The sequence below is a fragment of the Heterodontus francisci genome, chromosome 8 (assembly GCF_036365525.1).
Source record: "Heterodontus francisci isolate sHetFra1 chromosome 8, sHetFra1.hap1, whole genome shotgun sequence".
NCBI lineage: Eukaryota > Metazoa > Chordata > Chondrichthyes > Heterodontiformes > Heterodontidae > Heterodontus > Heterodontus francisci.
In genome coordinates this window covers 82021276-82047122 of record NC_090378.1, presented here as the reverse complement: position 1 = coordinate 82047122, position 25847 = coordinate 82021276, and the positions used below count along the sequence as shown (strand labels likewise).

Below are 25847 nucleotides of genomic sequence, written 5' to 3'. Positions count from 1 at the left end.
ACCAATATATTTAAAAGCCCCACAAGCCTGACTCCCAATTTTAAATTCTACTCTTCTCTTATTAATAACACATTTCTCAAATTCTGCAGTACTATCCCTTAAGAAATCATTAACATGCATCATGAAGGCACCTGACAGTTTTCCTTCATGATACCAATAAAACATTGCGGGATCTACTTTTTCAGCAAAACAGATCTTACCAAAAAAAAAACATACCCTGGAAACATAATTCAGGCCATAGGCACATTTGTTTTGTTTTCATAGTTTTGTTTCTGCATCTACTGTCTCTTTGGGTGTTTTCAGAAACACTTCTCTCTGAAAAGTTTTAACCTGCAGAAATGCAGCTTTTATGTCGATTGGGCTACACTCCCATGAATATGTGGCCAAAAGAGCTAAAAATATTTTCAAGATTACTTTTCCAGCTATGGGAGTCCACTATAACATCTGTATCCCCAGGTCGCTCTTCAAAACCCCTAGCAAGTAGCTTTGCCTTAGCATTATATGTCCCAACTACAATGAGTTTTTCAGTACAAAGCCACCTATGTGACAAAGCTGATTGCCCCTTATCTAGTACCTCAAAATAAACTCCAAACTCTCTCCAACTATCTCATTCCCTTTGTTTCACCTCTCTGAGTTCATCCTCAAGTTTGTTGGCAGCCACCAAAACTTCATGATCGTGAGGACTTTTGCTTCTCTTCCAAGACTGTACTGTGGCCTTTATTTCATTGCCTAATCTATTTAAGCCACAGCATCTGCTTGCACTTTTATGTCTGTCGGGATGACTACTGTGCAATCTCCCTCTTGCACTATTGGAGGCTTTTTCTCCAGAACGTGATTGTTTTCTGATGCAAGAGTCATTTCTGGGCTCACTATTGGTACTTACACTACACTTTCTTACTCTCCACTCATTCACCCCATTCTGCCAGTCTCGGGACCTCACTTCTTGGCCATCATCCTGAACATTTAACCAATATTTAAACTTGCAAGTAGCTTTTCCTGCACGCACCACAATTGTCTCATACCTTCATTTACTAGACGCCTTTGGAATATATATCACCTGAGTACCCACTTTGAGCAATTGGCACTTGTATGTGATATCTCTGTCATGTGTGTCATCATCACTTACATTACCACTATCCAGCCTTTGATCTACCGTGTTCTGTTACATAGGACCTTCGTCTTAAAACACATGAGCATTTGAGATATAAGGTGCCTCGATTACTTCAATCAGTTGCTCAGAGTGTAAAATGTTGCAGTTAATTCTGATTAATCATGAGAAATGAACCTTAATAGTTTTATTGCCATGTTTGATAAGTACTGTCTTGCTATCATGACCCATTACCTTACCAGGCCTTTTCATTACCTATGACCCTGTCTTTCATAATACACCAAATCTCCTAAATTAAAATCTGTTTCCGATAGAATCATAGAGTCATTACAGTACAGAAGGAGGCCATTCAGCCCTTTGTGTCCATGCCAGCTCTCTGCAAGAGTAACTCAGCTAGTCCCACTCCCTCACTCTTTCTCCGTAGCGCTCCAAATTTTTTCTATTCAGATAATTATCCAATTCCCTTTTGAAAGCTACAAACACACTCTCAGGCAGTGCATTCCAGATCCTAACCACTCACTATGTAAAAAAAGTTTTTCCTCATGTCATCTTTGGTTCTTTTGCCATTCACCATAAATCATTGTCCTCTGGTTCTTGATCCTTCTGTCAATGGGAACAGTTTCTCTCTATCTACTCCTTCCAGATCCCTCATGATTTTGAACATCTCTATCAAATCTCCTCTTAATCTTCTCTTCTCCAAGGAAAATAGACCTGGCTTCTCCAATCTATCCACATAACTGAAGTTCCTCATCCCTGGAACCATTCTTGTGAATCATTACTGCACCCTCTCTAATGCCTTAACATCCTTCTGAAAGTGTGGTGCCCAGAAATGGACACAATATTCCAGTTGAGGCCAACCCAGTGTTTTATACAGGTTTATCATAACTTCCTTGTTTTTGTACTCTGTGCCCCTATTTATAAAGCCCAGGATCCCATATGCTTTATTAACTGCGTTCTCAACCTGCCCTGCAACCTTCAATGATTTGTGCAGGTCCATCTGCTCCTGCAGCCCTTTTATAATTACATCCTTATTTTATATTGCCTATCCTCATTGTTCCTAACAAAATATATCACTTCACCAGCAAGCACATCCTAACCCAACAACCATTGTTTGAATGAGTGTCTATTTATAGGGGCACAAGAGAATCTCCAGTTAATGCCCATTACCTGTCTACAATTAAATACAATTAACATTGACATCATCAGGATGACATAAAGCGTTTCAAAGCCAATGAAATATTTTTTGAAATGGAGTCAATATAAGGAAACACAGCAGCCAATTTGCATTGACCAAGTTCCCACAAGCGGAAATGAAATAAATGACCAGATAACCTGTTTTTGATGGTATGGGTTGAGGGATAAATATTGACCAGAACATCAGGAGATTCTTGTTCTTCTTGGGGTAGTGCCATTGGATAGTTTATGTCTACCTGAGAGGATAGAAAGAGCCTTTCTTTAACATTGCATCCAAAAGACAGCACCTCCGACAGTGCAGCACTCCCGACTACTGCACTGGAGTGTTGACCTAGATGATGTGTTTGGGTTACTAGAGTGTGACTTGAACCAACAATGTTTTGACTCAGAGGTGAAACTGCTATTACTGAGGCAAGGCTGACACCCTACTTTTACTGTGGGGCAAACATCCTTCAGGCTGCATCTTGTGTACAGTTCATGGATCCTTAAGTAAAGTGACTAAGTCAATAAGAAGCTCAGTGGGTAAGTACACTGCCACTATTTACTACAGCATGCAGAAGGAAGGTTTCAGGTTCACACATCAGTTTGTACTGAATTAGCTGATCTCAGCCAGCATGGAATAGGAGTGCTACAACTGGACTCAGACACTCTGGCCTACGTGCGATTAAAAAATGTACAAGTGTTCCCATTATTGATCACTATCCAGTGAACTCTGCTACATAGTGTACGCATATAAATGTTGACTCGGGAAAGAATTAGGCTTGGCTGTGATGTCCCCCTCAAACCAAGCAACCTGCCCGCACACGTTGCCAAGGATTAAATCTGTAGACAGTACACTCAAAGGAGCTACTGGATGGTGGCTGTCAGTTGTGGAATCATAAATGAATTCAGGAAATGAAGGGAGGTAATTGGAAGGGTAAACAACATCCCTTATTTAGTGGGATGACTGTTATTTGTACAGTATTAGCTTTTCTTGATAGTGAGGTAACCACAGAAAACGTTTTTTGCTAAGAAAAAGTAAATGCATACATAAAAACAATAATTGGTTGTGTATTTGGAACTCAGCTTCAAAGCCGTTACTGGAGATTGCAGAAGTGCATGCGATTGAAGAAAGGTTCGGTATTATTGTAATAAATACTCATCGCACCACAACAGTGACCATCAAATCTATTTATTCATTGTAATTGTGGGTGACAAAAACATCAGTTAAAAAAAATTTCAGTGATTGGTGGGATGATGAAAAGCCCTCCTTCCCAGAATGGAGGATGATCTGTATGTAACTGAGAGTTGCTCTGAACAGTGACTTTAAGTTATAAATCAAGAATAATAATGATTCAGTTAACAGCAGCAGAGACAATGCTTTATATATTACCCTGGGCATGTATGTTGTTGATATTGTTACAACCAGGTGAGAAAGGTGTCTAGAGTTCCCTCTCAGCCTTCACCTGGTCTTACCGTAACAGGGTTTAATTTTAAACACACAGTTTTATTTTTAGCTCCCTCTTAGTGAATCCTTGTTCACTAACTTCCAATTATAAGGCAAAGAAACTAGCCAAACAGGTTTTCTTAGGTTTAAAGAAAAAAGGTTGAACTTTATTAAACTTAAACTCTAACTTGGTTAACGCCTACAGATATACGACATGCCCACGCGAGCATACACAATACACACATGCAGATAGAGACAGAAAAGAGCAGAAGAAATAAAGTGGAAAAGTTTGAGGCAATATCTGAAGCTGGTTTTGGTTACTGTTCTTCGAGCTCACTGTAAAGTCCTTGATTGTACATAGGTCTTGTTTTTCGTTGGGGCGCAATATTCTTCTTAAACCTTGTGCGATGTAGGAAACTTTTCTGTCTTGAAGTTCATATGTCCTCAGTGGGTCCAGAGGCTTGTGAGAAAGAGATGGGAGCAGACAGGAGAGGTCTTCTCACCCCAGGAGCAAACAGTCTTTCTGAGTTCAAAAACTCTGTGGCTAGTTCAAAAAACCGTGGACTAGCCAGTTAGTCATGCGACCAGCTGGTTTAACCAGTCCTGGCTTTTATGGATTGTACCACCTTAGCAGTCACTGGAATGCTCTTCCTTACACCTTCAATGTCTAGAGATCAAAATCCATTGTGGGTTGAATGTGTCAGGGAATGGTCCTTTTGTCTCCACAAGCACTGTCTGTTAGTGTGCAAATGTTTTTCAGCTAAGTGTCTGGCAGCCCTTGTAACAGGCCTCCTCTTCTTCCCAGCAAGTTTGAAATCAATGTTCATATGACAAAATTAATATGCCTCATTCTTGGCAGGTGGGGGCCTGCATGACAATATGCTGTTTCATATTAAGACAGCAAGGTGAAAGGCCAAGTCTTTAGGTGCAGGACACTAACAAGATTGAAATGACAGGAAAAGACTAGGTAAATCAGGAAGCCATAGGTGACGCCAAGCTTAAATTAAAACACACCTGAATATTGCAGGAGGAAGAGAAAGACTGAGGGAGGAAAGGAACTCCATTGTTTAAGGTTCTGGAAAAGAATGAGCTTCTCTAATGAAGTGGTCAGATGAGTCCTGATTCTTACAGGAGGAAGAACATATTGGAGTCTAGGAGAAGCAAGAGAGTAAAGTTGGAGAAACAATGATCATAGATGTACTGCTAAAATAGAGAGAGACAGAAAAGCTGCAATAGAGAGGAAAGATTGGGGACTAAAGGTGAGAAAAGGATTTCCTATCTGATCAAAGCAATGATAGTGTCATTCAGTAATTGCAACTGAGCTAACATCAGATTAGAGAATAAACTATGCTTTGACTTTCCATAACTTGCTTAACATGAAACAAACCCTGTACCTTTTGACCACTTTCTCTGACCAGGTGCTGTCAAAGAAAAACAAAACTGTGCTTTATAGAATTATTAAAGCAATGTTGGGCTGAATTTTATATGCCCACCACCAATTTCGGCGGTGAGTAAAATAAATGGTGGCCCGGGTAGACAGGCCGTCCCTCTGTCCATCCCAGCAATGGCGGCAGCTGCCTGTGTGCAGGCGCTGATGCCATTTTTAAAGGGCTGCTAGCCCTACCGGCGTATTTAAATATTTAAAGATAGATTTAATTACATTAAATAAATCAATTTCTTTTGCCCCACCCACCCCCCAATAACAATTAAATTAATTATTTGCCCTTCCCCCCCCCCCCCCAAAAACACTTACCTTTACCATCTGACCTTCTCCCCCATCAAACTGCACAAACTTCAAACTACAACCCTTCCCATCATCACCTACAGCCATGACGTTAATTTGACCCCCTCCCTCCCCACCCCTTCACTGATAAACTTATTTCCCCCCACCCCCTCCCCCCCACCAGTGTGGCGCCTGATTTCCCCCGATGGGGATCCGAACGCGCGGGAGTGCTGGCCACTGGGCCGAAGATTGCGGCGGGCCATCAGGCAGCAACGTAAGTTTATTTAAATTAATTATTTTAATTGATTTGTATATTAAAATTGTCTTGTCGTCCAGCAGCAGGGAGGCCGCCATGGTGGCTCACCACTGCTGGGAGGATCGGGCCAGGCTTTCCCGGCATCAAGGTCCGTGGCGGACCTCATCTGGAGCCATCTTCAGCTGCACCCACCCCCCCCCCCGGCACCACTACCACAGAACCCGACACCTGGGGGGAAACAAAATCCAGCCCATTAAGTTCTAAGTAAATCACTAATCAAAACCTGACAAACCTCTCTCTAGCTGCAGAGTTTTCAGTAAGAAACAAAAAAAAAGGTTTGGATTGAAAATCTTAAGATTTTCCATGTGTTGTCTGTCTCCGATGTCAGAAGTCTATGACCTGCTCTTTCCTTACTGTTGTATAAAGGCCATTTTGTTTATTTGACCTGACAGCAACTACCATGGATATTAGTAAGATTGCTGAACAGCACACTGCTGCTATTTAGCTCCATAATGGTAAAAAAAAAGTTTCACTTATTCCATCACAGCTCATTTCCCCCAGAAATGTTACTCAGGGCTACAATTGATATTCATTAAGACAGCTTTGGTTTGCCCAGTCTTACTTTTTTTTAACTATACATTAAAGTTAATGCGCTGAATTTTGCACTTCCCCAGAAAAAAATTATTTGGGTTGTAGGCTGATGCAGGATAATTCCAGAATGATACAATCTGACTTCTGCTTATTCCTTTGCCAATTTTGTGAAGTTTCTTCATTTATCTGAGGGGAAAACAATTCAAAACTAGTCTTGACTAGAGGCTCTTCTTCCAGCACTTCAGTGAAAGCAAATCTGGTTCCTCTCACATATCATCCAGCCAAAATATGGAATTGGAAGCAGATTAGGTACCAGATCATGAATATTTTTTTATCTTGGATAATCGCTTGGTGAACTGATAATGGGAATACAGTAATATATTTTTGGGAGCCATGGGTAATTATAATTTAGGATTTTTAAAGCTTTGAAATTAATTGTCAATAAGTTAAACAATTCTGAATTGTTCAATTAACTAAGGTGCTTTATTCTGAGGGTACAAATCCTGCTTTTTCTTCTTTCTAATTCATGTATTCCCTGCATCTGAGATGATCAGCAAATCTCATTCTCTGAGATGACTGCATGGCAATGCCCTGTGGATGACTCACTCTGATTCTCCCTCCCTGCTGACCCATGCAGAGCTACCTGACCTCAGTGCTTCCCTGAAACTCAACAGTAGGGACACGGTGGGGGAGGGGGGCGTGGGGTGGGGGGGGGGCAAGGGTGTGGTGCAGATGGGGCAGTGGTAAAGAGGGAGGAGAACTGAGCCTCAATACTGCACATGACCCTGCAATTAAGTTTTATTGTTGCACCCACAAGATGGGAAAGGACAAAGATAAACCAACAGTAAAAGTTTTAAATTGGGAAAAGGCCAATTTAACTAAGCTGAACAGTGATTTGGCAAAAGTGAACTGGAAACAGCTACTTGAAAGTAAATCAGTGTCAGAGCAGTGGGATACATTCAAGGAGGAATTGGTGAGGGTTCAGAACAAATATGTTCCCACCAAAAGGGTGGGACTCCAAAATTTATACCCCCCACCCCAACCCCATGGATGTCAAAGAACATACAGAGTATGATAAGGAAAGAAAGGGAAGCTTATGTCAGATACTGAGAATTCAATACTACAGAAAGCCTAAAGGAGTATAGAAAGTGCAATGAAGAAATTAAAAAGGAAATTAGAAAAGCAAAGAAAGAAACATAGAACATTTATGGCACAGAAGGAAGTCATTCAGCTGTCTGCGTATCAGTACAGACCAAAAAAGAGCGATCAACCCTAATTTCACTTTCCACATCTTGGTCTGTAGCCTTGTAAGTTAAAACTTTTCAAGTGCATATCCAAGTATTTTAAAATGTGACAAGGGTTTCTGCCTCTATCACCCTTTTAGGTGCTGAATTCCAGACCTCTAGCATCCTTTGGGTGAAAAAAATTCTCAACTCCCCTCTAATCTTTCTGCCAATTACTTCAAATCTATGCCCTCTGGTTATTGACCTCTCTGCTAAGGGAAATAGGTCCTAGCTATCCACTCTATATAGGCCCCTCATTATTCTATACACCTCAATTAAATCTCCCCTCAGACTCCTCTGTTCTAAAGAAAACAATGCCAAACCATCCAATCTTTCCTCATAGCTAAAATTCTCTATTCCAGGCAACATCCTCATAAATGTCCTCTGTACCCTTTCTAGTGCTGTCACATTCTTCCTGTAATCTGGTGACCAGACCTGTACACAGTACTCTAGCTGCAGTCTAACTAGTGTTTTAAGCAGTTCTAGCATAATGTCAATGCTCTTATATTCTGTGCCTCAGCTAACAAAGGAAAGTATCCCATATGCCTTCTTAACCACCTTATCTACCTGTCCTGCTGCCTTCAGGGATCTGTGGATGTGCACTCCAAGGTCCCTCATCTCCTCTACACTTCTTAGTACGCTACCATTTATTGTCTATTCCCTTACCTTGTTTGCCCTTCTCAAATGCATTACATCACACTTCTCGGGATTGAATTCTATTTGCCACTTTTCTGCTCATCGGACCAGTCCATTGATATCTTCCTGCAATCTAGAGCTTGCTTCCTCACTATCAACCACATGACTAACTTTTGTATCATCTGCACACTTCTTAATCGTGCCCCTAAATTTTAAGTCATTGATATGTACCACAAAAAACAAGGGATCTAGTACTGAGCCCTGCTGATCCCCACTGGAAACATCTTTCCAGTCTCAAAAACACCCATCAACCATTACCTTTTGCTTCCTGCCATTGAGCCAATTTTGGATTCAACTTGCCACTTGCCCTTGGTTCCCACATGCTCTTACTTTTCTGACCAGTCTGCCATGTGGGACCGTGTCAAAAGCCTTGCTAAAATCCATGTAGACTGCATCAAATGTCATACCCTCACTGACCCTCCTTGTCACCTACACAAAAAATTCAATCAAGTTAATCAGACACAACCTTCCCTTAACAAATCCATGCCTTTCTAAATGACAATTTATACTGTCCCTCAGAATTTTTTCCAATCATTTTCCCACCTCCAACGTTAGGCTTACTGATCTGTCTGTAATTACTCAGACAATCCCTGTTTTTCTTTTAAAACAACGCTACAACATTAGTTCTTCAGTCCTCTGGCACCATGCCTTTGGCCAGATAGGATTATAAAATGATGGTCAGAGCCTCCGGTATTTCCTCCTGTGCTTCTCTTAGCAGCCTGGAATACATTACATAAATATTCTACTGTAATAATGTGGCCTAACCCCAGCCACAGAAGAGCATTGCTACTGCAACTGTGTGAAGTGTGACATTTGACATTTTCCCACGCCATCCATCTATCCAGTGTGCCAATTAAAGAAAGTTTTGTGCTGCAAGCAGGAATTATGTAAATTCTGTCTGTGGTAGATCCTTGCATCCAACAGAAAACAGAGACTTTCATCCTTTCAGTCTGGGCAGGATTTAAATACAGCTCCCAGAGGTGAAATGTCAGTGGGCTGAAATTTACTGAAAAATAATGGCATGTAAATGACACGCATCATGATTATTGTGCAAATTGGCCAGCAACGTGTGGAGAGGAAGGGATACCTGTGAATTATCAATCGTCACGTTGCTGGATGATTTGTATTGCTCCAATGTTAGTATTGGTGAAAGCGACATCTCTCTCTTAACCTCCTTGTGAGTTTCATGAAGTTGCTGCATTTGAATATAAATTGACCATTAAACTCACCACAGAAAATTAAGTATAGTAATTAATAGCATAAATACCCTTTTAACAATGTAATAATTGTTAATGACTGCAATCACCCTCTCTTTCCCAGGAAGTTGACATTTAATGGTGTGGAGTCTCATTTCTTCAAGTAGTGAATTGCTGTTGGTGATTTTTTTTATAAATGTCAGAATTTTAAATTTTTATGTTTGTTTCCTTTCTGTCCCCTTTTCTCTCTCCCTTAATCCAATCTTTCTTTCCCTCTCATAGGGGAGGCGGTGGCATATTGGTATTGTCTACTGGACTAGTCACCCAGAGACCCAGGGTATTGCTCTGGAGACATGGGTTCAAATCCCATCATGACAGAAGGTGGAATTTGAATTCAATTAATAAATCTGGAATTAAAAGCACTGGAAACGACAACAGCAAACCCAGCCCTGTTGACTCTGTAAGGTCCGCCTTACTAACATTTGGGAGCTTGTGCCAAAGTTGGGAGAGCTGTCCCACAGACTAGTCAAGTAACAGCCTGACGTAGTCATACTCACTGAATCACTGAATGTGCCAGACACTGCCATTACCATCCCCGGGTATGTCCTGTCCTATCGGCAGGACAGACCCAGCAGAGGTGGCGGCACAGTGGTATATAGTCGGGAGGGAGTTGCCCTGGGAGTCCTCAACATCGACTCCAGACCCCATGAAGTCTCATGGCATCAGGTCAAACATGGGCAAGGAAACCTCCTACTGATTACCATCTACCGCCCTCAGCTGATTAATCAGTACTCCTCCAAGTTGAACAGCAGCTTGAGGAAGCGCTGAGGTGGCAAGGGTGCAGAATGTACTCTGGGTGGGGGAGTTCAATGTCCATCACCAAGAGTGGCTTGGTAGCATCACTACTGACCGAGCTGGCTGAGTCCTAAAGGTCATAGCTGCGAGACTGGGTGTGCGGCAGGTGGTGCGGGAAGCAACAAGAGGGAAAAACATACTTGACCTCATCCTCACCAATCTGCCTGCCGCAGATGCATCTGTCCATGACAGTATTGGTAGGAGTGACCACCGCATAGTCTTTGTTGAGACAAAGTCCTGTCTTCACATTGAGGATACCCACCATTGTGTTGTGTGGCACTACCACTGTGCTAAATGGGATAGATCTCGCAATGCAAAACTGGTCATCCATGATGCGCTGTGGGCCATCAGCAGCAGCAGAATAGTACTCAACCACAATCTGTAACCTCATGGCCCGGCATATCCCCCACTCTACCATTACCATCAAGCTTCATTCCGTGTGATATCAAGCAACGACTGAAGGCACTGGATACTGCAAAGGCTATGGGCCCGGCAATAGTACTGAAGACCTGTGATCCAGAACTTGCCGTGCCCCTAGCCTATCTGTTCCTGTACAGCTACAACACTGGCATCTACCTGGCAATGTGGAAAATTGCCCACGTAGGTCCTGTACACAAAAAGCAGGCCAAGTCCAACCGGGCCAATTACCGCCTCATCAGTCTACTCTCGATCATTAGTAAAGTGATGGAAGGTGTCGTCAACAATGCTATCAAGCGGCACTTGCTCAGCAATAACCTGCTCAGTTTGGGTTCTGCCAGGGCCACTCAGCTCCTGACATCATTACAGCCTTGGTTCAAACATGGACAAACGACCTGAACTTAAGAGGTGAGGTGAGAGTGACTGCCTTTGACATCAAGGCAGCATTTGATTGAGTATGGTATCAAGGAGTCCCAGCAAAACTGGAATCAATGGAAATCGGGGGAAACTCTCTGCTGGTTAGAGTCGTACCTAGTGCAAAGGAAGATGGTTGTGGTTGTTGGAGGTCAATCAGTTCAGCTCCAGGACATCACTGTCGGAGTTCCTCAGGGTAGTATGCTGGGTCCAACCATCTTCAACTGCTTCATGAATGACATTCCTTCAGTCATAAGGTCAGAAGTGGGGATGTTCATTGATGATTGCACAACGTTCAGCACCATTTGTGACTCCTTAGATACTTAAGCAGTCCATGTAGAAATGCAGCAAGACCTGGACAATATCCAGGCTTGGGCTGATAAGTGGCAAGTAACATTCGCACCACACAAGTGCCAGGCAATGACCATCTGCAACAAGACAGAATCTAACCATCTCCCCTTGACATTCAATGGCATTACCATTGCTGAATCCCCCACTATCAACATCCTGAGGGTTACCATTGACCATAAACTGAACTGGAGAAGCCATATAAATACCATGGCTCCAAGAGCAGGTCAGAGGCTAGGAATCCTGCGGAGAGTAACTCACCTCCTGACTCCCCAAAGCGTGTCCACCATCTACAAGGCACAAGTCAGGAGTGTGATGGAATACTCTGCACTTGCCTGGGTGGGTGCAGCTCCAACAACATTCAAGAAGCTCAACACCATCCAGGACAAAGCAGCCCGCTTGATTGGCACCCCATCCACAAACATTCACTCTCTCCACCACCGATGCTCAATGGCAGCAGTGTGTACCATCTACAAGATGCACTGCAGCAGCACACCAAGGATCCTTAGAAAACACTTTCCAAACCCGCAACCTCTACCATCTCGAAGGACAAGGGCAGCAAATGCATGGGAACACCACCATCTGCAAGTTCCCCTCCAAGCCACACAGCATCCTGGCTTGGAACTATATCGCCATTCCTTCACTGTCGCTTGGTCAAAATCCTGGAACTCCCTTCCTAACAGCACTGTGGGTGTACCTGCCCCACATGGATTGCAGTGATTCAAGAAGGCAGCTCACCACCACCTTCTCAAGGGCAATGAGGGATGGGCAATAAATGCTGGTCTAGGCAGCGATGCCCACATCAAATGAACGAATAAAAAAATATATATTTTCTTTCTATACCTGATTTGACATTGAATTCACCCCCTATAATTCAGTCTCCAATGTATTTCCTTTGTTTATTTCTCAATCCATAAATCTCATTAATTAAGGAGATACACTGTCCCATTGATCACCAAGGTCCCAAATGCTCTGTTGCCCTCGCCACGTTGCTATCAGCTCACACTTCCAGCAACTGACATGGGCAAAAAATTTGAGCTGAAAGGTACAGGAAAATGTCTAACTTACCAGACACACACAAGATGCCCTGCCCCAGTATCTATCCCACTGCGCCACTCAGTCCCTCTTAAAGATCCCATTTGATATTTTCATGCCAAAAATCAGAGTGCAGCTTGGAGAAGATGGAATGACTTATTAATTGGTATAAACAGCACATGGGCTAAATCAATCCAGACAGGTTTAACAGTCAGCTTTGTGGCTACTGATTTAAGTAAATCCCCAAAGCTTATTAATTTGTCTTTAGTGACATTCAGAGAGATCACTTTGAGAATAAAATACCCTGTATGTGTGTGATTTAAATCAGCTTAGGTAATGTATGTTTTTGAAAGAGTTGATGAAGCGTAATTCAGCAAAAAAGAAACCAATTCAATCTTGTGCTGTTCTAGGACATGTCAGTGTTGAAAGGTTAAATTAATGGCAGAGAATTTTTTTTCTTTCATCCCTGAGTTAGCACAGCTGTTAAGCTGTGGTGATTTACTGGATGAGCACTGTTAGTTTACACTGTTGCCATTGTAGCTAAACTGCCTTCATTAACTATTTCTTCATGATAATATTTATATTTTTTAATACTTTATTGCAGTTCGAAGGCTGTAATAAGGCATTTTCTCGACTAGAAAATCTCAAAATCCACCTGCGGAGCCACACAGGGGAGAAGCCGTACCTTTGCCAACATACCGGCTGCCAAAAGGCTTTCAGCAATTCCAGCGATCGTGCTAAACACCAACGAACACACCTGGACACTGTAAGCACTATACAGATTGTTTTGCACTATATTGTAATTGGTAGTTACTCAGTACCTCATATTTTCTCTTCATTGATAAAGCCAATGAAGGCAAGTATGGAAAAACAATGTGAATGTTGAAAATCTGAAATAAAAAATACAGTAGATGCTGGTTGTACACAGTACGCTGATCACCATCTTTTTTTAAAAAAGGTAAGTCTATGGTCGGGATCTTTCTTCTGAACAGGGGAACTGAATGTAACTGATGTCTAGGGCAGCTACGAAACAGATTGAGTCAATGCTGCTGCAGAGATCAGCTCTGAAGGGTTCAACAAAAAACATTAACAGGCCTTTCTCTTTCAGTTGCTGACTAAACTGATGTAGAATTTCAGCCATCCCTATTATTTGAACCAAGTTTCATGTCCAATGGAAAGTGTAACGTTCCTTTTCCATGGCTCTGATTTCCTTATTATAATGAGGTATACAAAACTGTACCCATTGTGACTGGTTCCATGCTCCCAGCAAAGGAGTGATACATACAGGAGGTAAATTTAGGAAATTGGGGTCAGAGAGGCTGTGATTTGTTTAATGGACTGAAAGTAGCAAGCCTGTGATTTCCCACCATGCACTTCCTGTGAGTGCCATCCCTATTGGGAGCGTGGAATTGACTAATGCTCCAACTGTGGCCTTAGGCAAAACAGTTCAAAAATTACAGTAGCACCACTTTGGTGGCTCACTGGTTGACTACACTACTACCTGCTATGCTTAATGACAATGCAGGCCAGAAGATTTTGCATTCAATCCCTGGGATTTGTTGAATTGGTTTATTTCAGTGACGTTTGGCTAGAGGCACTACAAATGCCTTTGTGCTGCTGAGCTAGGGGCAGGATAACCAGCAAAATGTCCTGCTATCCAGTGACTGCTGCTGGAAAGTGTGTACGTATGGGATGGCGACAGGATCAGGTTTGGTCGTGATTTCTCCCACGCACCCCCCATCCCACCAGGCTCCACTGTTCAACTGGAGAACAGGGAGAAATTTTTACCTTCACTTTGGGCAGTAATCTGATTGGCTGCCTGTTCGAGAACCCATCCAGGTTTTATTTAAATTGAAAATCATTGAAAATGTTTCAACAGCAGTCTGTTCTGCCAGTTTACCAACAACGTGGCAAAAGGGAATATTACCTATTTACTATCTAGGTTCACATATTTTTAAAAAAGCCAATTGAAAGAGGTACTGAACTGCCAGGGGTGGTGAAACTGTAATCTAGACCTCTGTTCTATGCATTCAATTACAGTGTAGCAAACTCATTTTCCATTCCCTTCTGTCATATTGAGTTCACTTACCGACAAAATCTTGATCAGAGCTGTTTAACCTTCAAAAACCTTGACCTCTAAATACAACCAACTATCTGTCCAATATAGTCAAGAGAGACAAAGGCATAGTTTGAAACTCTGATGCCGTTTGTGTAAAGGACATTCTTTTATTCAATGTTTCTTTCATTGTTTTAGTTTACAGTAAATCACTGATAGGCTGTGGAGCAACAATTTGCACATTGGTGATTCTGTACCAGGAGTTTCTGCAGCACTGATTCCAGGTTAACTGTCTTCCGTGGAGACTGCTTCTTGGCAAACTCACTGGGCTGAATGTTCAGGCCTCCTGAATGGTGGAAAGGGGGAAAGAGGGCTCCATTGCCACCATCGCTGTTTCCATTTATGCTGAGATTGTTCGAATAGGGCAACCACCTGAAAAGGGCAAACCACTCATTTAGAAGTTTAAATCAATGAAACCCTGATGCCTTTTGTGGACTGAACTGGGTGAAGGTGTACCCTGCCCCTTCCGCCCAGTCTCAGTTGGCAGGCTGATCAAAGAGGAGCTCAAAAGGAAGAAGTTATTTTTGTGGGAACAGGAGGACTGGGGAAGTTCTTACAAGTTCCACAGAACCATCCAGGGCTGCTACTGCTCCTGCTCCCATCCTCCCAATAATCAGGACATTGCCCTCCACCCGCATCCCGATGGTCTACCTTCCTCCAACCCTGAACCAGCAGATTGTTCCAGGGCACTCGATTTCTGGCCTCAGCCCGATGCCCAGCCCTTAAAATGAAACCCACCCTACTGTGTATATATCAGAATTCAACTGAACCCACAGTGATCTGAAAATAAACAGCAGCACAGATGCTGTTGAATAGCAATAATGTAAATAGTGCAAGCATCTATGCTACACTGTTCTGCCTCTTTTACTTGAAAAATAATTGCTTCAAAATACACAATCACTTTTCTTTCAGACAGCATGTGTGTTCAGTGGCTCTCATTAACTTGGTGTTAATTACTTCACACTGTAGTATTCTCCAGCTTTATCTTCATCAATTTTGTTAACAGTATAAAATACGACCCAACGTCTGAGTCAGTAAATTCACTCCTGGTATGTGGTACTGAGCCATGCAGGCCTGTAGCTTCGATCTCTGATCTGTAATAAGTTTACTAATCTTGGCTGAAGTACCTGTGGAAGCACTACAGTTGTCCTTAGTTTTTCTGCCTAGGGACATGGAAGGAATTCCGGTCCGGACTATCCACTGACTCCTGCTGGAAAGTTCTTTTACGTAAATATCAAATGAGGTCAGAATAAGGATTGACTGCAGTGCCTCTCATGGTAGAATAGCCAACTTACACTTGTCTTGGCACACACACGAAGAATGGCCACTTGGGCCATTGGAAGACATGGATCTGCACTCAACCAAGAGCCAGGGAAAAATCTGAATGGAAATGTTTGCCAGCGAGGCTGTGCATTAGTTTACATATCGAGCCAGGTAATATCTAAAACATATGTTTAGGACTGTTGGAGGAATTGTAATTCAATAAGATAAAACAGATGCTGATCCTGTTTGAATTTACAAAACATTAGTCATGGGATACAGAAAATATTGCTCTGCCTTCTGTTGTAATGTTCAAGTGTTAATGTCTGTACTGCATAAGGGTAAAACTGTTAATTCTTCCTTCTCTTCTTTGTGCTTTCCTTACTTTGCCAAGGAATTTCTGTCTTCAGAGCCCAGGTACAATTCATTCAATGATTTCAGTAGATGATGGTAGAGTCGAGTTTTGAATATAAGGGGTAAATTTTTATCTTGACCCTATGGGCAGTAATCTTGTGGAACGATTGCTTGCCCATTATAGAGCCCACCCGATTTTCATTTCATTTAAATCAACAGCGTGACTATACTGTCTGATGGGAGAACCATCTGCTCTGCATATTACTGCCCATGAAGACAAACATTTACCCCATTGTAAGTATTATTTATAAATTGGTCTGAAAAGTTTTTCACCTTACGACAATACTTTGAATTTAAATTCGGCAGCCATCAATGTAAATTAATATGCAGTTGAAGATGTTGTTATGCAAGAGGTACCAGATCGAGTTACACTGCCAGCTGCTGCATGGCGTTCTGCCCATGGACAATGGAGCTCTGTAGCAATGTAATGTAGCAGTTGTGCCAATGGGGTAGTAAAGTTAAATGAAGTTTAAAAAATTCCCGACGGCAGTCAGGTCATCCTACAGTGTGAGATTATTTTGTGAGATTGACTCATGCAAATTATACTGTATAACTTGCATCAATGCAAAGATAAGGGTCCTTCACATCAACTGTGTATATAATTGGTCTATCTGAAGAAAAGAAAACTACTTACAAACTAAGTATATACTCCTTACAAGTGGAGGATGTAAATGTGACCATAGATAAATTATTGCTGTCAAATTTTCTACATTTGCAGCTTCCTGATAGTTATGTGATTGGACACCAGTAATAATTATCAACAGCTACAGTTGTGAAAGCTATTTCCAGCTTTTGAATCAAATCCAGGAGCAGGGCTATCATCTAACACAATGTAATACTGGTTGGGTGCCAGGACTGAGCTATTTGAGTGAAATGTCTTAAAAAGAGGAATTTCTACATTTAGTAACTGCATTCTGGTTTGAACGTGTTTGCGCACAGGAAATAATAATTCATCATCTCGTAGCAGAAGGGATCACATGTACACCGTCAGTGCGGAATTGTCTTAATGAAACTCAGCAGCTATTGCAAAGTGTCAAACTTTTCCCTCTCTCAAACATTTACAGAAACCATATGCTTGTCAGATCCCAGGGTGCACAAAGCGCTACACTGATCCAAGCTCACTGAGGAAGCATGTCAAAGCACACTCTGCCAAACAGCAACAGGTGCGTAAGAAGGTAAGAAATAATCAGATAGGTCAACATGTCATGTACTGGATAGTCATGATATTTTATTTCCAAACATTAATTTATTTTACAAGAACTAAATGCTCCTTTACCACTTTTTTTTCCAATTGAGAATGCTTGATGAAGGGTGAAGGCCCAGTGCACTGGATTTTGCCACAGTTGAAAAGAATGAGAAAGATTAGTGGTTAGGAATGCCAAGCTTGAGTTTTTAAAGCCAACTTTGAAGGGAAGTCCCAGGCACAAAGGAGTTCCATAGTTTTGGCATTCTTGGAAAGAATTGTTAGAATACCAGAAAGTGTGATTAGTCTCGATTTCAATATAGTGAGGATGCAGGGAGGAGGAACAGCACATAAGGCAATGTATGTGGACCTTAAGAGTTTCAAACTAGGCCCGTAACTATATAATGTGGGTGAGCTGCTGGTGCCTATTGTGCCTACCCTTGCCCTTTGGTAACTACTAATGTCAGGCTGCCTGCCTCACCAGTAGCAGTGTTGGGTAAGCGCTGGGTGGGCAGGGCGGCAGAATGGAGGCTGATCTCGGCCAGCAGCAGCTTTCAGAAGTGCTATGGTACTGACAGGGGCACTTTTTCTCCTGCTGGCTCAACAGGAAGGATTTGAATATTTGTTTAAAAACAAAACTTACCTTTAGTTAGCAGGCACTGCTTAGAATCATGAGTAGTGTGGATCAGTTTCTGTGAGGAGACTGAAACAGGCATTAGGCCTTTCAGCTACATATGTAAGGGAACCAACACCTTTCTAGGTGGAGACAAGAGATGCCTGCAAAATGCCCCAACCCAATTTTGGGTGGACATTTTTCAATGTCCTTGAGGCACAGGCTGCTGTTCCATAAAATTTTACCTCATTGTGCCCATAAAACAGGCAAAATGAGTTCCAATTCCTACCCCCCCCAGAGTTCTAAATTACTAATAGGCTGATAATGCAACAGTGGGTGGCTAATCCACTAAATTGCATTGGATGCCTGTTTCTTGTATTAGTAAACACGGAACCGTGAGGCCTACATTGTGCCTGATGTGCCCAATGTGGACAGTAAGCATAAAAGGGGCTGTAAGCCTGTACACAACCTGCATGCTTATTCTAATATCTGCTGACACAGAATCACAGAATTCACAGAATCACAGAATTGTTACAGCGCACAAGGAGGCCGTTCGGTCCATTGTGTCCGCACTGGCTCTCTGAAAGAGCAACTCCCTCAGTTCCATTCTCCTGCCTTCTCCCCATAACCCTGCACATTCTTCCTTTTCATATAACTGTCTAATTCCATTTTGAATGCTTCAATTGAACCTGCCTCCACCACGTTCTCAGGCGGCGCATTCTAGACCTTAACCACTCGCTGCGTGAAAAAGTTTTTCCTCAAGTCACATTTACTTCTCTTACCAAATAAATTAAATCTGTGTCCTCTCGTTCTTGCTCCTTTCATGAGTGGGAACAGTTTCTCCCTATCTACTCTGTCCAGACACCTCATGATTTTGAATACCTCTATCAAATCACCTCTCAGCCTTCTCTTCTCCAAGGAAAACTTCTCCAATCTGTCTTCATAACCGAAATTCCTCATCCCTGCAACCAGAATTGGATGCAGTACTCCAGCTGAGGCTGAACTAGTGTCTTATACAAATTCAACATAACTTCCTTGCTCTTGTACTCTATGCCCCTATCAGTAAAGCCCAGGATACTGTATGCTTTATTAAACGCTCTCTCAAACTGTCCTGCCACCTTCAATGAATTATGCACATATACACCCAGGTTCCACTGCTCCTGCACCCCATTTAGAATTGTACCCTTTATTCTATATTGTCTTTCCATGTTCTTCATAACAAAATGAATCACTTCACATTTCTATTAAACTTCATCTGCCACCTGTCTGCCTATTCCACCACCTTGTCTACGTCCTTTTGAAGTTCTACACCATCCTCCTCACAGTTCACAATGCTTCCAAGTTTCGAATCATCTGCAAATTTTGAAATTGTACCCTGTACACCAAGGTCTAGGTCATTAATATATATCAGGAAAAGCAAGGGTCCCAATACTGATCCCTGGGGAACTCCAATACAAACCTTCCTCCGGCCCAAAAAACATCCTTTTATTCCTTGAGATGCATGTTTGCTCACAAGTCTGTTGTGTGGCACTATATCAAATGCCTTTTGAAAGTCCATGTACACCACATCAACAGCATTGCCATCATCAACCTCTTGTTACCTTCCAAAAAAACTCCAGCAAGTTAGTTAAACATGATTTTCCCTTAAAAAATCCATGCTGGTTTTCCTTAATTAACTCACATTTGTCCATGTGACTGTTGATTTTGTCCCGAATAATTTTTTCTGGAAGTTTTCCCACCACCGAAGTTAAACAGACTGGCCTGTAGTTGCTGGGCTTCTCTTTACACCCTTTTTTGAACAAGGATGTAACGTTTGCAATTCTCCAGTCCTCTGTCACCACCCCCGAGTTTAAGGAAGACTGAAAAATTATGGCCAGTGCCTCACTTCCCTCAGTATCGTTGGATGCATCTCATCTGGTCCTGGTGTTTTATCCACTTTTTAGTACAACAGCCTATCTAATACTTCCTCTTTAGCAATTTTAAACCCCTCTAGTGTCTGACTTACCTCCTCTTTCAACATTGCCTGGGTTGCATCTTCTTCCTTGGTAAAGACAGATGTAAAGTATTCATTTAATACCTCAGCTATGCCCTCTGCCTCCATGTGTAAATCCCCTTTCTGGTCCCTAATCGGCCCACTCCTCCTTTTACCACCCATTCACTATTTATATACCTATAGGAAACTTTGGAATTTCCTTTCATGCGAGCTGCCAGTCTCTTTTCATGCTCTCTCTTTGTTTCTTTTATTTGCTTTTTCACTTTCCCTCTGGACCTTCTATATTCAGCCTGGTTCTCAATAGTATTTTCTACCTGGCATCTTTGTCTTAATCTCTACCTCTTTTGGCATCCAGGGAGCTCTGAATTTGTTTGCTCTACGTTTCCCCTTCGAGGGAACATACCTTGACTGTGACCTCTTCTCTGAAGGTAGCCCATTGTTCATTTATCGATTTTCCTGCCAGCTTTTGACTCCAATTTATTTGCCCCAGCTCCATTCTTACCCCATTGAAGTTGGCCTTCCCCCAGTTAATTATTCTTACTTAATTATTCAAAGATTGCTCTTTGTCCTTTTCCATAGTCAGCCTAAACCTTATGATACAATGATCACTGTCCCCGAAATGCTCTCCTACTGATACTTGATCCACTTGGCCCACCTCATTCCCAAGAACCAGGTCTAGTAGTACCTCCTTTCTCATTGGACTGGCAACTTTTGTCAAACTGTTGTCGAAGGTTTTCCTGAACACAATCAAGGAACTCTTGCCCCTCACTGCCCTTTACACTACTATTATACCAGTCTATGCTTGGATAATAAAAATCCCCCATTATAACTACCCTGTAATTTTTGTACCTCTCTGTAATTTCCTTGCAAATTTGTTCCTCTAGCTGGTGGCCTATAGACGACACCGAGCAATATAACTGCACCTTTTTTGTCCCTTAGTTCTAGCCAAATAGATTCTGTTCTCGACCCCTCTGGGACATCCTTTTTCGCCAGCACTGCAATGCTCTCCTTAATCAATACTGCTAACCTAACCCTTTTTTCCCTTTCCTATCTTTCTTGAACACCTTGTATCCAGGATTATTTAACACCCAGTCCTGCCCTTCTTTGAGCCAGGTCTCTGTTATAGCCACAACATCATATTTCCACATGGCAATCTAAACCTGTACCTCATCAGTCTTATTAACCAAACTCCATGCAGTTATATACATGCACATTAACCCTGATTCAGACTTTATTACTTTCTCTCTTACTCTGACCCCACTTAATAACGTATTATTCCCTACTCTCGTGCTATCTATCTTCCCCAGTATTCTGTGCACCTTGGTATTCCTCTCTAATATTATATCCTCCTGGTTCCCATGCCCCACACAAGTTACCAGTTTAGTTTCCCTCCAATCTGAGCTCCTGCTCAGGTTCCTATCCCCCCTGACAATTTAGTTTAAACCCATCCCAACAGCACTAGCAAAATTTCCCTGCGAGGATATTTGTCCCAGTCCTGCTAAGATGCAACCCGTCCATCTTGTACAGGTCCCATCTGCCCCAGAACAGGTCCCAATGTCTTAGAAATCTGATGCCCTCCATCTTACACCAGCTCTCCAGCCACGTTTTCAATTGCTCAATATTCCTATTCCTATGCTCACTTGCACGTGGGACTGGGAGTAATCTTGAGATTACTGCTTTTGAGGTCCTGCTTTTTAATCTCCTTCCTCGCTCCCCAAAATCTGTTTTCAGGACCTCATCCCCTTTCTTACCTATGTCATTGGTACCAATGTGGACCACAGCCTCTGGCTGTTCACCCTCCCCCAGAAGAATGTCCTGCAGCCTCTCCATGACATCCTTGACCCTGGCATCAGGGAGGCAACACACCATCCTGGAGTCACATTTACTGCTGCAGAAATGCTTATCTGTTCCCCTATCACCACTGCTCTTCGATTCGCGAGTGAGATCATATCAGGGGACTCGTGCACTGCCTGCCTGGTTCTGTTAGGCTGGCTGGCGGTCACCCATTCCCTATCTGCCTGCATGCTCCTAAACTGTGGTGTGACCACCTCCGTAAATGTGCTATCCACGTAGTCCTCTGCCTCGCGGATGCCCAACAGTGACTCCAGCCGCCGCTCGAGTTTGGAGTTCAAGCTTCTGCAGCTGGTGACACTTCCTGCCTAGGAGACATGGTGTGTCCATGACTTCCCACATGCCACAGGCTGTACATTCCACTCAGCAGAGCTGCCCTGCCATACCTTAACTTTACAGACTATTTATTATAAGTAGAATAGCTTACCAGGTACTCACCACACAGTTCCTTCCACTGCACCGAAGCAGGAACCAATTACTGGAAGGTTAAAAAAGTAGGAAAAAAGGGTAGAAAAATGGAGCACCTCCTCCCCCTTCACCGAACTTGCAACTCACCAAACTCAAATCTCTACACTCAGCTTTCAATCTGCAATCTGTTTGACTCAGCTGCAATCTTCACTTTGTTTCCATAAAGCATTAGTGAAATTATTTAGGATTTTGTGATATTTATGACCATTGTACTCACAATAAGGCAATTATAGAGTGGAAAAGGTTCAAAGATGGGCAGTAAGATTGGAACTAAGTCCTAAATCAATCAGATATGAAAAGAGGCTGAAGGATGTCAACCAGTACTCATTGGAAAGAAACCAGTTTTTTTTGCTCTATTTTCTTCCTTTTTCTCCTCAAGATTCTAACTCTTGCTGGGATACGGTTTCATGGGTGCCAGCAGTCATCTGGTGCATTACCCAAGTGGCCATTTTTGCTGCATGAGGCTACATTTTGAGTATTTGCCAGCTATTCAATAGTAAGGTCATCATACCCTTGCCTAATCATGTTTCCATCCATCATTCACATGCACACACTTCCAGCCAGTGTCATTGTATTGCATTGAGAAATGGGAATCCTGAGTTAACTTCTCCCTTCCTAGAGTAGAGGTGGGAGGGGACTAAAGCCAGTTGTCCCTATTGTCAAAGATTTAAGAGCTAATTAAGCACAATCCAAGAATCAAATTTGACATCTTCTGGTCTGTATGGCTTAACTGTGCCACTATGACATCAACAGAGCTGTAGAAAGACATTTCAAAATTGTGAAGGGAATTGGTGGATAAATTGGGAAGATCTGAATTTAAAACGAGTAGATGCAAGACCTTAATTTGAGCACCTCACAATTATATAAATGAGTTTATAGAATAGATTTACATCCAGTGCAATATAGACTCACTTGGTATAAAGTGCCACCTAATGTAATAAAGCAGTTCCAGTACAGCTACCACACTGGCATCTACCCGACAATGTGGAAAATTTCCCAGCTATGTCCTGTCCAGAAAAAGCAGATCAAAGCGAATCCATCCAATTACCACCCCATTAGTCCACTCTCAATCATCAGCAAAGTAATGGAAGTGTTGTTGACAATCCTATCAAGCAGCACTTGCTCACCATTAATCTGCTTACCGATGATCAGTTTGGGTTCCACCAGGACCACTCGGCTATTGACGTCATTACACCCTTGGTCCAGACACGGACAAAAGAGCTGAATTCAAGAGGTGGGGTGAGAGTGACTGCCCTTGACATCAAGGCAGCACTTGACGTGGAAAAAATGAAGTCAATGGGAATTAGGGGGAAAACTCTCCTCTGGTTGGAATCATACCTAGCACAAAGGAAGATGGTTGTGGTTGTTGGAGGCCAATCATCTCAGTCTCAGGGCGTCACTCTAGGAGTTCCTGAGGGCTTTGCCCTACACCCAACCATCTTCAGCTGCTTCATCAATGACCTTCCCTCCAACATAAGGTCAGAAGTGGGAATATTCGCTGATGGTTGCACAATGTTCACTACCATTCGCGACTCCTCAGATAATGAAGCAGTCCATGTCCAAACGAGCAAGACATGGACAACATTCAGGCTTGGGCTGATAAGTGACAAGTAGCATTCATGCCACACAAGTGCCAGCCAATGACCATCTCAAACAAGAGAGAATCTAACCATCTCCCCATGATTTTCAATGGCATTACCATCGCTCACTCCCCCACCGTCAACATCCTGTGAGTTACCATTGATCAGAAACTTAACTGGACCGGCGATATAAATTCTGTGGCTATAAGAGCAGGTCAGAATACTGTGGTTAGTAGCTCACCTCCTGACTCCCCAAAGCCTGTCCACCATCTCCAAGGCACAAGTCAGGAGTGTGATGGAATACTCTCCACTTGCCTGGATGAGTGCAGCTCCTACATCACTCAAGAAGCTCAACACCATCCAAGACAAAGCAGCCTGCTTGATCGGCACTTCATCCACCACCTTCAACATTCACTCCTTCTGCCACCGGCACACAGTGGCAGCACTGTGTGTTATCTATAAGATACACAACAGCAAGTTGCCAACCCTCCTTTGACAGCACCCTCCAAACCCATGACCGCTACCAACTAGAAAAACAAGGGCAGCAGCTGCATGGGAACACCACCACCTGCAATTTCCCTTCCAAGCCGCACAACATCCTGACTTGGAACTACATTGCCGTTCCTTCACTGTCACGGATCAAAATCCTGGAACTCCCTTCCTAACAGCACTGTGGGTACCTACTCCACATGGACTGCAGTGGTTCAAGAAGACGGCTCACCACCACCTTCTCAAGGGCAAATAGGGATGGGCAACAAATGCTGGCCTTCGTAGTGATTCTCACATCCCATGAATGAATAATAAAAATGCAGTCTCAATTGATTTAGACTGGCATTAAGCACAGCAAATGTGGGCTCAGTTGTAATTGATAATTATCGAGAATAGCAGTGTAGTGGGGACGAGTAATCCAGAGGCCTGGATGAATGATCCAGCAACATGAGTCCAAATCCCACCATAGCAACTGAGAAGTTTAAATTCAGTTAATTAAATAAAGCTGGAATGAAAAGCTAGTATCAGTAATGGTGACCATGTAACTACCAGATTGCCGTAAAAACCCCATCAAGATCACTAATGTCTTTTAGGGAAGGAAATCTGCCGTCCTTATGTGATTGCTATCTGAAATGGCCGAGCAAGCCACTCAGTTGTCAAGAAGGCAGTTCACCACCACCTTCCGAGGGCAATTAGGGATGGGTAATAAATGCTGGCCTGGCCAATGATGCCCACCCACATCCCTTTAATAAATTTAAAAAAGACTGACCAGCACAGTGAATGCTGGCTCAATTTGTATAAACTACCATCCAGAGCAATAAATTCAGTCTCTGCTGTATAGACAGCAAACCAGCTTAAATAATATGAATTCAGTTGGCATAACCTGCTACCTGTCACTGTGGTTCTAATTGACTCTACCAACTGTAGTAAATGAGGGTTTGATTGACAGAAACTGTCATTTGGTTTGTTGAATATGACACGAATTGGAAGTGCAGAGTTCCAGTATCGACTGCTTGGCTTTCTGCAGTCTGGGTATGCACTGAACCCTGGATACATGAGAGCATGTTTGCATGCATGGTCATCTGGTAATTTCTTCCAGTATCTCGTAATATTGCTGACAAGGGAAGAACTTTCAATCTGTTATTTTATTCAATAATATACTCAACAATGTTTAAGAAGTTAGGAATTCCCCTAGAATATAAGAAAACTATCATTAGTTTCTGATATGAATTTTGCCAAAGCCAACTGACGACGATTAGAGTCTGAAGTGGGACATGCTGCCTCATGAAAGTGTACCGGGGCTGTCCGACCTTTACACATGAGGAGCCACATTACAAT

General features: G+C 42.6%; 1 protein-coding gene across 1 annotated transcript in view; it reads left to right on the top strand.

Annotated features, from left to right (window-relative positions):
- LOC137373218 (zinc finger protein GLIS1-like) overlaps nucleotides 1-25847 on the top strand; it is a 488859-nt gene that overhangs the window by 322244 nt on the left and 140768 nt on the right. The window contains exons 4-5 of the mRNA XM_068038074.1: nucleotides 13147-13308; nucleotides 17397-17507. Of these exons, the coding sequence (XP_067894175.1) occupies nucleotides 13147-13308; nucleotides 17397-17507 (273 nt within the window). The remainder of the gene's footprint in view (nucleotides 1-13146; nucleotides 13309-17396; nucleotides 17508-25847) is intronic.